Source organism: Spodoptera frugiperda, chromosome 30 (assembly GCF_023101765.2).
Source record: "Spodoptera frugiperda isolate SF20-4 chromosome 30, AGI-APGP_CSIRO_Sfru_2.0, whole genome shotgun sequence".
Classification (NCBI taxonomy): Eukaryota; Metazoa; Arthropoda; class Insecta; order Lepidoptera; family Noctuidae; genus Spodoptera; species Spodoptera frugiperda.
Window position 1 is genome coordinate 9,600,462 of NC_064241.1, and position 12,551 is coordinate 9,613,012.

The window sequence follows — 12,551 nt, forward strand, 5'->3', positions numbered from 1 at the left end:
ATAAAATAATAGCGTACATGACAAATTCTTGTTTGAATGTCCGTCTTTTAGATTATTTTAAAACATTAGACATGTATTTTTATTTTCTTACGGAAACAAATACTTTTGAAGATATATCGATTTGAAATATCGTGTGACGTCACTTCTAGGTACATTTTGTACGTAGAAATGACGTATTTGCTCCCATTCTTAAACTTTGATTCGTTTTATCTAAGTATTGTTATCTTATATGACACAATAAAAAAATACGTGTATAATATTTTTCATTATCCATCCCTATTAAAAATTGTTACCATTACTTTTAATTTACACTTTCCAGATTGAAGCGGTCTAAAATCCGTGTTATCCTGGGCGACCATGACCAAACCATCACCACGGAGAGTGCGGCCATCATGCGTGCCGTCACAGCTATCGTGCGCCACCGCAGCTTCGATCCAGACTCGTACAACAATGACATCGCACTCCTCAAGCTGCGCAAACCTGTCAACTTCTCTAGAATCATCAAACCTGTTTGTTTACCACCTTCTGGTAAGTTTATTGACCGCATTAACGTTTAATTTGACATGAAGATTGTATGAGATTTAAAAGAGGACGTAAACGTTTTTGCTCTTCATAGATGGCGCCACTGGTTCTTTAAATCTTGTGACTGTCTTTATTGAAAAAATTACGATTTTATTAGTGAGAATATAGTCTCTTAACTTTATTTTTGTTAATAAGCTTAAAATAATCTAAAAGATTTGGAATATCTGAAAATGTTGTCCTGAAAACCAATTTTAAATAATTGTTGTATTAACTATTTTTATTATTGTTACATTACAGGTATAGACCCATCTGGCAAGGAAGGGGTGGTAGTTGGCTGGGGTCGGACATCTGAGGGAGGTCAGCTGCCTGCTATAGTGCAGGAAGTGCGAGTGCCCATTCTATCACTAAACCAGTGCCGAGGAATGAAATACAGGGCTTCCAGAATTACTAGTAACATGGTCAGTAATAGTTGCTATAGTTAAAGTGAAGAAGTTTTGGCTTAAACAAAATCGTTGTTTTTAATCATGTGACTCCTATGGTTTTGCGGCTGTCCATGGGCGGCGCTGATCGCTTACCATCAGGTGACACGAATGCTCGTTTGATCCTTATTACATAAAAAAAGAAAGATGTAGAAGTTAATTAAGTATATGGTACTATATGCTAAATTTGAATTAAAAGTGAAAAGTACAGCGTAAATTGCGTTAGTAAATAAAACAAAACTTTGTAGCCTCGCCGTGAATAAGCGAGCGCGTCTTAATTAAATAACATAATGTACTACCATTTACAGTTATGCGCTGGTCGAGCATCTACTGATTCTTGTCAGGGAGACAGTGGTGGACCTTTGCTGTTGCAACAGGGAGATAAATACCAAATCGTTGGTGAGTAGACTTCGACAATTAATTCCATACTAGATTAGCGACATCTCTTGGACAACTTAGTTACACACGTCCAAGTTGGCGTAACGCTTTAAGTTATCACGAACAACCTAGATGTCGCTCTTGTCCTAAAAGAGCATGTGATGTTTATTGTTACACTTACTTACCTATGTTTTTTCAGGTATTGTGTCCTGGGGAGTGGGTTGTGGAAGACCAGGCTACCCAGGTGTCTACACAAGGATCACCAGATACTTACCTTGGCTTAAAGCTAATTTAAGGGACACGTGTCTTTGTGGCAACTAAGCAGGGTGATTATTTCCAAACAAGTTCTTATCCCACCTCCGAGTAGCATCCTTTTAAATTACTTTGTAAATAAATGCAGATAAACGTAGATTTATTTTTTAATTTATTGAGTGGGTAGTGGATACTTGGAGGTGGTGACTAGTGTAAGAAATAATTGAGAAAAGATGCATAATATTGATGATCTTGTAGATACATAAGTCGCGTATGTTAGAATATTTTGTTGGTAGATGGTATAAGATAGGAGATATATTTTTGTACATTGAACGGAAAAAGCTGCGAACAAAGAATTCGAAATCTTAATCATAAGTTCGTAAAGGAAATTGTAGCGTAAGTCTTGATAAATTAGGTTTAATTTTCTAGGATTAAAGATCGGATACATAATGATTTGAGTGCCAATTTTAAAAATATGTTCAAATGTAACGATTACCAAACATTTCATTTATGTATCAAGTAGATGTAACAAGAGCCAAAATCTGAAACAATACTCGTAGTTTAGATGTGCAGTGTAGTTATGGCATTATCTTACTAGTAGAACAATGTTTGAGAAACTGGTGATAATTCTGGTGCATTCATAATTCTTTGGAATACTTTTTGCTAGGTAAAGTGATCATTGTAATATCAGCTTTATGTCGTCAACAGTGAGTATCAAATCGGGTGGATTAAATAACCTACATCTTGCGATCTGGAGAAATGTCGACTAACTTTACCTAAAGTTTTAGATTTGTGACTTACTGTGTTGATGCAAGATTTATTTTTAAATCTGTGTCATTGTGTTATACGTGTCAGAATTAACGCCAGTTTACATTTTATTTATTCATTTTCATTACATTCATCATAGATTTTCTGTTTAATCATCAAAGTAAATGAAGTAGAGTACGAAATAAAATAGAATATTCTCAATCCACTTCCATGCTTATAAAATTACTTAATACCTACCTATATTGAAATAATAATAACAAGTTACTTAACCCACACTGTTTTGGCACCTATTTTATAAAAAAAAAAATAATAACCTAACATATTTTTGATGCTTGCTTAGAAGAAATTACACGTTTTGTATGAAATTACTTAAAACTATTTATTAATTCGTATCTTATGCATTATTATATACTCTAACGAGTCTAATGTCTAAATATTAGTTTCTTTATTAAATTAGTTATTAGAAAGGTATTTTAAAAGCATTGCGTCACACGTGGTGATTTTGAAATACCGTCTATAGTGACAAAGTCATGACAGTTAAGTTTTGTTTTTAATTACGTTATGAACCTGTACCCTTAGTATGAGTTTCCTTTACGTTGAACGAAAACGAAATTAGAGCGCGTTCGGCACTCTGATTGGCCGACGCGAATGAACCAACCAATCATGAGCGCCGAACGCGCTCTCGTTTCGATTACTTTAAACGTAAAGCAAACTCGTACTAAGGATATGTTTTATCTAATTGTATGTAAGTTAAGTTACTTCGGTCAGGCCGGTGGTGCAGATTACCATTAGAATTTAAGATGTTTAACTTGATGCCTAATAAGTGTTCATTCATTACGCTATTTTGTACATAATATTCTAATTTATTCCTTATTATTACTAGTATTAAGTACTTTAATGTTGCTTTTTTACATTGTATGTGATGCAAAAATCTAATTGAATTAAGACACAAACATTTAGTTTTCAATACACAAGTATCATTTGTATTGAACATTAATCTCAATTCCTAGTACCCGATATCTACTACAACGTACCTACTTAGAAGAAAAATAATGTTTCATTAATATTTCTTTACAGTCTTCTTAAGTTTATGAGTTTCTCTAGATTTTGGTGAAAATCGTAATACCTATTGGCCGAAATACTCAAATAGCACTCAATCTATAAAAAAACGTGCTTAACATAATTTCTAACACTTTCAAATAACCAATGACCATACAGCGTGATATCACCATTTTAAATTGAGTGACGGTTTAGTATTCGGATTTGTACCAAGTTTTTTTTATCAAATATTTCTCGTTTAGCACTTATCAATAATTTAGCTTTAAACTTTCGCATGTGCTTTTTATATCGCATCGTCGAAATGACGGTTGAATCGTGATTCCGTGATGCAAATTCGAATGCGCAGTGAAAGGATAAAATGGACGGACGGAGATGAATGTTATTTTCTTATAAAAAATACTTAAATAGGTATGTATCGACAGTGTTACCTCTCCCTTTTGGCGAAGTGCCAATTATCAGAGCTGAAGTGAATGGCTTTGCGAACAAATTGTTTTAAAGTTTTCCTTCTTTTGTAAAACAGTATACGAATAATCTTGCTTAACACACTAAAATGAATTGTATCATTTAAGTAATTGATTTGGAAAATCACCGTGGCATAGACGGTAATTATCATGCTGTGGTTATCAGGTTTTTGTAATTACTATCTTCATTATAAACTAGTATCATGTCATTCAGGTGTAAGATGAATCATGTCCTAGAATTAACGTTAGATCCTAAGAATCGATGCTCTTTAGGCTACAACTGTGATCCCTATCACGATAAAATTGTTATCATAATAACCGTAGTTATTTATTAACCTAGATTTATTTAATAAATCTCTATTGTATAAGGTAATTTTTATATTAATTTATTAACAATTTAAAGACAAATTATTTCATAATCTTTACTTACTTTGTTTGTGTGTTTGTTATTGTATGTTCAAAGATTTGAATTCTTTAATTGTTATATCTAGAGGTGCTCTTATACATTAAACGTTTTCAAAAAGGATATTTTATTTTATGACTTTATTTTTATCAACCTTTGTGTGTTGGGTCCAAGATTTTATTACAAAGTCGTGATATTTATTTTGGGATTTATGTCCAAAGGAACATAATTATGATATGCGTAAGCAGAGCTCCAATTTCACGGAATGTAAATAAATAAAATTTGGGTTTAACCCTTAAGGTTGTTAACCCTAAACAAATTGATTAGGTACTAAGAACTCCATACATATTTTCATTGTTTGTTTGTCCATAAACCACAGGTACAGTGAGTGGATGTCCAACTTATGTCTAACATAATATCAGGTTCAATTACCTATAGGTATGTCCTATTTATTTATAGCTCTCTCTCCGCTTAGTACTTTTTTTTGAGGGAGGATAATTATCCAATGACTTCTCCCGCCTTGGGCGAAGCGAGAGAGAGTGTCAGACTCTAACTGACAAAACCACCCCGTTCCTACTCCTGCTTTCGGAGCCCCGGTAAACCCGCTAGGACTGCTCAAAATTAAGTAAAATCCTATTCATTGGCATAATTAAAGCTCGTTAGATGTACAAAGTGGTAGTGAATGTGCAAAAAGCCGGCGAGCCATTGTGACGTGGTTGGAAAGTGACACTTTCGCCGCCACCGACCGACCGGTTGCCGCCGAAACGATTCCGGACTCCATCTCTTTATCTCAGATTAAAACCTTTTTGTGTAGCTTATCATTGGTCATTGATAACGAGCATATTTTTCTGAGGGATCATAAATATTTATGACACCCAGTTTTCCTTAGTTAGGGATGTTATAATTCCAAAATCAAAGTCAAAGCATTTATTTCCATTTATCCTAAATTAGGCATGTTTGGAAACGTCAAATTGAATTGTCCGTCTGTCTGTCTATCACTGAAACCAGGTGCTCGTGCCAAAGTGTTAAATCCTGGGACCAAGTTTACGCAATTCAGCAATTCCAAACTCGGTGCTATGACAGAGAATTCGGAAACTTAAATAATATCTAGTTACCCATTTGGCTCAATTCGGACATCTAACAGACAATCAGCAGATTTGCAGCTACTCGATATTTTTTATAGTAAAGAAAACAAATATGAGATTAACGAACTACAAGAAGAGGGCATACCCTTTTTAAGATGGGGTGGCGATGTCCAACAAAAGCCAAAATATATTGGACAACAAACTGCAACAAGTCATTGGAGATTGCATTCTTTAAGTTACCAAATCTGGGAATTATGATTATGGTACATACACTCATACACTCTTCTTATAGGCTTTTGTTCGCCAGTGGAGCTGAAAAGCTGAAATGAAAATTAATAGGCAGATCATTGACCTACATAGCTTCGCAGATTCATTCCAGTACAAACAGGAAAATAAATATTAAAAAAACATTATTTATTTATTGAAAAAGAAATAACATTGAAGAACTTCCAACAGCCTTATTTTTTACGCGTTTTTGTTTAAAGTCGTGAACCAGTTATTATTTATAGCCACCTACATAAGCTTTTTTAAGATGGCGCCAATCAAATTAAATTGTCGCTGTTGCCTAAATAGTTTTAATGCAAAAAGTCGTTCCAGTAATAAATATTAGTACCGTTACTAGTCTGAATACGTAATTTGTCAGCCATCTAGGCGGTTTCAAGAGCAGAATATTATATGTTCATTAAATGCTACTTTTCAATCAGACCAGACATGTTTTTTTACTTGATTGATTTACTTACCTACTAAGCTTGTTTTTTCTGTACATTTTTTGTTGCTTTTTTAAAGCTATCAGTGGCAAATGCAACGTGTATTTTATTGAATAAATATTTCACGTATAAAGAAAATCAATTGCTTTTTTCAATTAAAAAAGGAATATATGTAAAGATCCCTTTGTGTTTTGTTCACTTAATGGTTTGGTCTAATTCAAAAGCGTATAGCGATTAATTTTATTGGTCTTGGAGTCAGATATCTGTCATTTATAACAGTATATCTAAAATATTGTGTCAATCAGAGAGACTTAAACGGAACATGTAATTAGAATTTCAACTTATCGCATGTACCTAATGAGATTAATCCGACAAATTCGTGACGTTACTATATTAAGGAGGTGCTTGACCCGATAGCCAATACTTCTCTTACTCTTATAAAATCCTATTGGTTACAAATTACGGGGTATTTTTTGTACACCTTTCGTACATAACTCATCCAATAATCGAATGAACAAGACAGATAAAACCGTGACAATTTTGTATTACCGCTCCGACATTGCGCCTGATTTGTTTCCTGGCGAGTGAAATAAGAATATAGCTATTGGACTAGTGGGGTACGGATTGACGTATCCAAAACACGTCCGATGTTGACCACGAGTGAGGACGCAGCGCATCTCAGTGTGTGTCGGTAGTGAGCGCGCGCGACAAGTTCACCTACCAAATACCATGCGCCAGCCGAGCGCCAAAATTTGAATTCGAATTTGGAATTTTTGTACTTCTTTACTTTTTTATGTTTATTTTTTAAAACCAGTAACACAATGTGGAAGTGTTTATTTATTTTAGTGCTTGTGGCTTTGACTTTCACTTGCTCAGAGGTTGGTAGCTATTTTTTTTTTACTTTCGTTTGCTTTGGGACCTTGGTCTTAAATGTCCTGCGTTAACACCTTTCCATATTATCTGACAACTAAATTAGTGGTAAAATTATACCGTGCCACAATCCTGTTATTCTACGACTTCGTGGCGAAATTGATAAAATTAGAATTCACGTGCTTTCTTCGGTTTTATTAATGTCTATTGACTAGAAGAGCAAGATTTTGGCACTCTAGACGTGACACCAATGTATAATTGATAAACCTGTTGCGATTTGTTTATTTACAACTGTAAATTAAATATGTCATATTAGAACGCATGTTTAGCTGGTTTTTGACAATGGACATACATTAATGATTCTCGGTTATTTGTAAACTTTTATCACAAGGCATGTTTTGATATTGTCAAAATTCTGTAGTTCTAAAAACAGAACATAATTATGAAACTTGGCTAATAATTATTGTCTTTATTGTCGTCGATATTCATATATTTTTAAACGTAATAAACACAAAGGGAAAAGATGCGGTAAAAAGCGAAATTGTTGCGGAACTGAAAGTATTTTTGTTGGTCGGTTACGTCTCAACACAAACAATGTTTTGTGATTCTTATTCAAACAGCTCCGATGTTGGGCGAGAAAACCATTTTTTGGTTAGTTTACTATACAAGTAAACAAACACAAGAGATTCCATGACAATTGTAGTAGATAATATGCTAGAGCAAAAAAATATTAAATAGAGAGGAAGGAGGGTCCTGTCCAAACCCTGCAGTGAGACGATGTCGGCTAAAAATAAAATAAATATAAAATACTTATGGTCTTTCGAATAAAGAAAGTATCTGATTATTTAACTATGATACATTTTAACACTTGTGCTGAATTATTTTGACTCATAAATCGACACAAAAACAAAGTCAAAATCAATCAAAAATTTTCCCACTCGTATTACGACCAATCGATTGGGGTTCTAATTGGTGAAAATTGGATGCATCAGTTGTAATGCCTTAGATACCAAATACTGCAGTTATTGATCTTTCTTTGTTATTTATCACAGGGAGACTTGGTTAAGGATGCAAGAGGGGACTACACAAAGAACATCTTCGGTGGATTCTGGGGCAACCGGCCGCCGCTGATAGAAGCCAACCAGCCGAGGACCACGTGCTCTTGCAGTTAGTATGCATTTATTGAGTAGCTAGAATTCTTTTCTGATTCTGTATTTGTAAATTAGCTAAAGGATTCAAGAAAGTTTTTGGGCGAGGCTTGTGTTCAGCCAGTGAAAGACGTTCACTGGTCTACTGGACGTTCAGATGGTGTTACGATAATGATGATATGAAGAAAGGTTTTAATTAAACTTACAGATAAATAGTAATTCCCTAGCAGCAATTGTGAACGAATTTTCCTTGTTTGTGGTAAAGATGGGTGCATGGTGCTCATACCCATTTTTGAATAGGATTCACAAAAAGAAAAGTGTGTGATAGCATAAAAAAGTAAAACCTATTACAAAAGGCCATAAATAAATAATTGATACAGATACTTCACTCCAACTTACTTCTCATCTTTTTTAAAGAAAAATGGGAGAATTTTCATAAGCTTCGGCTTATGTCATGTTATCTATTAACCAAAGTATTTTGTCAACATTAAGTAGTTAATAAGATTACAAACAGCTACCGATAAATCGTACACATTTAGTTTGAGTAATACCTTAGCTTCCTATGTTGCCTTCTCCCTTGTATTTAACAAGTAAAGTCATTTATCATTGGATTAGAAAATCAACGGTTTGGTGGTGAATTACTGAGTATTATGACTACTGTGTAATATAGGTAGCATCTAATGTCAAAATAAGGTAATTATTTTGTGAACGAGTGTGTTAAGGATCACAGACGAGTTTAAAATCTTGATCTTGCTTTCGGTAAATAATCCTAATGTCTGCCATTTCCCATTTTTTAACCTCTTTTATACATGGTGTGTGATATCGAGTTGGCTCCCATTTGGGCGGCAGTAATAAATTAACTCAGAATGATGTTCATATGTACTAGGGTAATCACCTCCTATTGTAACTTGATGTCCAAATGTTTCCAGAATGTGGAGAAAGGAACGAAGTGTCTCGTATCGTTGGTGGTGATGAAGCTGGTATCAACGAGTTCCCCTGGATGGCTCGCCTGTCTTACTTCAAGCGGTTCTACTGCGGAGGCATGCTTATCAATGACAGATACGTCTTAACTGCTGCTCATTGTGTTAAAGGGTAAGTTCCTAAAAACTGTTAGCTGTAAATATACTCCGACTAGTTGATCTGGATTCTAAGGAAGTCAATGAGGACAAACCAATGTTCAGTAGACGACATAATCAAATTTTGCATTTATACTGCGTAGAGTGATGCTCATAGCGTCAGAAATGGAGGAACATTTGCGGGTTAAAAATTTGGTCAAATGATGTCCACGTGTAGGTAGCGTAAATAATTACTAGCAGCATGGTTTCCCATAGCAGATCCAAAGATCAAAAAAAGACATGGATCAACAAAATTTGATACAAAAGCAATGAAAATACAGCTCAGTTCCTCGTTACTTCTTTTGGAAGTAAGACATGGCTTTATGTTTATTTAATGTCAAGTGTTTTCAAATACACTTACCAAAATCTATCTTCTTTATATTTTGAAACAAAATGGCAGTTCCTCTTTTGTTTAAAACTAACTGTATTCACGTTGCAATAGTTGTTAGCACATAGGCACTAAATCCGTAAACTCTTAATATATTCATATCTAAAAAAGGAAATCTATCTAAATGGAATTTTTATTCAGATTCAGTCTGTTGATATTGTGAATTTTCTATAAATCTCCTTTCTTATAGACCCTAACTGTTTATTTAAATATAAATACACATCATTTTTATCTGCTGCGTGTCTTTACATGGTACAGAGGCGTGAACACGTTTCCGTCAAGTGTTTGTTCAATAAAGCACTTGTCAGGGTATTTACTCGGAACACAACCTGCACCTATCTCATATTTCATAGACTCATAGAAAAATATCAAATATTTTACCTCTGTATGCCTTCTGTATTTTTATGTTTTTCATGTTATCGGTAGCGTCCTGCAATTAAGGCTAATAGAAGTATGACGTAAAAATATTTGGTTCTAAATCAACAAATAGTTATTTAAACGGCTACACCTGAGCTAAACTAGGTTAATAGCTAAATAACGACGATCAATGTTACCAGAAACAACGACACATATTAGACATACCAACACGGTAGATTATACCTATCTAGTTTACATTTTTCCGATCTTTATTTTTATGTGGTCAATATCAATAAAATTTGTCAGAAACTTTGATTGCTCCCATTATTTCGGTTTTACGACCAAATCGTATCAAACTGCAGGTATTAGTCATCGCTCTACGGGTCCGATAACCTAAGAATTGGCAAACAACTCCAAAATAAATTCATGGTACAAAATTGTGAATACCAATCAGTATCGATAAGTACGTTCACCTTGAAACCGGCCCAGGAGCAGGCTCCAAACTTAAAGTTCATTATCCTCGATAAATGACCATTTTAGGCACTTTGTGATCACTTTTTGTTTAGGTCGACAGCTTAATCTCAGGTAAGGAGCATATTTCCAAGAAGATGACTGTAAGTGCCTTTTACCGAGGAGATCAAAAGGTGTCCCATTGCACGTCACACCTCATGAATGTATTGTTTGACAGAAGCGAGGACTAATGTACGCAAGTGAAAGCGTAAATGAGGGACATTAATAGTATTCATGTGACCGTGGCCCGCCAAAACACAAGTGTCACTTTCGCTCAATGTCGACACAAAGTTGGCTCGAGTAGTTCAAAGAACAATCGGAAATAAGCAAGCAGTTACATAATAAATGCTCACTGACTGTCGACTGAATTAATTCCGACACGGTAATACAAGCTACTGTTTTATTATACAAGAAGTAGTGATTTCCAACCGATTGGAAAGTTAAGGAGCGATTGAAGAGGATTTTGAGTGCGTAAAAGTCAATAGTGTTGACATCTACTTACAAATTGCGTAAGTAAAATAGTCTCGAGGGTCTCGTTGTTGTGTACACAACACACCTACGAAATACGAAGTTACCGTAATGAAGTATTGCTGGCATTTTCTGTTCAGTCATAATTTAAAATCTAAATCTTCGAAGTCATTGGATGATTTTCCTACTCTTGCTTTTCGAGACCGAGTCCCGGTAAACCCACTAGGTAGTCCGCAGCTCAGGAAGCTATATTTACCCTAAAGCTAAGGCTTTTCTGAAGTCTAAGGACCTCAATAGACATCACCTCTTACAATATCACATTTTTATAGTTAAACACATATGACTCTACGGCAGTTACGAGTAGACTTATCAGGCCATCTTGTTCAACCATTGATGTTATAGTCATCCCAGTTATGTTATCTTCTCCACGTAAACATTTTCGGCATATTTAGTTTAGAATTCATATTGTTGTTATTCTGGTCTGGGTATTCAAAACTGGTCTTTCCCCTTTACTTTGTGGTCAACAAAGTGTTGAAAAACGATCAGTATATTGATACAAACATAAATTGCACTTAGTGAATCACCCTTAAATATTTAACATCAAGAATATAATGCGTCATCCTTGTTTTGGATATTAAAGCTTAATATTAATTACAATTTGTGGCTGATTTATTAGTTTGTTTTTGAGCTGAATGGCTATCTAAATTTGATCTATTTTTTAGAATTTCGACAAACTTGTTTGATATATACGATGTTGTAAATTCTAGGTCACATTTATCTATAACTGGAATCAAAATAAGAGTGTGAATGACCCACGTGGTGCAAAATGGCAATCTACTGCGCATTTTGCGTTTTGGAATTCTGACATGCAATGTAGGTGTAACAGAGAGCAACCTTATTATTTCACAATCGTAAATCCCAACCGATCATTTCGAAACCAACTTACCTACTCTTTTGGATATTAATGATTGATTAAACAAACATGATTCTTGTGTTCAGAAAATATACTAGAATTTGCTAAGGCATCATTTTCCTAATAAACCTTTCTAAACTATTGAAAATAAAGAAATGTTGTTATCCTAATCCTTCTCAGATTGAGGTATAAACTCTAATTTATTTCACCTTTATGTTTCAGATTCATGTGGTTCATGATCAAAGTGACGTTCGGTGAGCACAACCGTTGCAACGCCACAACTCGTCCTGAGACCCGCTTCGTGCTCCGTGCCATCGCCAACAAGTTCACCCTCACCAACTTTGACAACGACATAGCCTTGCTTCGGTTGAACGAGAGAGTCCCCATCTCTGAGACCATTAAGCCTATCTGCTTGCCAACTAATGACAGTAAGTTGTTTTGATTCTTTTTTAACTTTAAAATTTATTATTTGGACCTGTTTACGACCAGCCACCAAGCGAGGAGTTGTATCTTCTAAACTAAGATCACCAAGCAGTGGTTTGACGGATATGCCAAACATCGGGATTTTAGGAACCTTTTTTTTATGAGGGCAAAATCATACTTCTCCCGCCTAGGGTGAGGCGGAAGGGAGTATCGGACTCTTACTGACTAAAAGCCACCCGTTCCTT

At 34.9% G+C, this 12,551-nt stretch overlaps 1 protein-coding gene across 1 annotated transcript in view; it reads left to right on the forward strand.

Annotated features, from left to right (window-relative positions):
- LOC118270083 (transmembrane protease serine 9-like) overlaps nt 1-12,551 on the forward strand; it is a 56,775-nt gene that overhangs the window by 16,341 nt on the left and 27,883 nt on the right. Inside the window, exons 5-12 of the mRNA XM_050707161.1 lie at nt 320-528; nt 820-980; nt 1,310-1,400; nt 1,579-1,697; nt 6,813-6,992; nt 8,037-8,151; nt 9,062-9,224; nt 12,106-12,311. Of these exons, the coding sequence (XP_050563118.1) occupies nt 320-528; nt 820-980; nt 1,310-1,400; nt 1,579-1,697; nt 6,813-6,992; nt 8,037-8,151; nt 9,062-9,224; nt 12,106-12,311 (1,244 nt within the window). The remainder of the gene's footprint in view (nt 1-319; nt 529-819; nt 981-1,309; nt 1,401-1,578; nt 1,698-6,812; nt 6,993-8,036; nt 8,152-9,061; nt 9,225-12,105; nt 12,312-12,551) is intronic.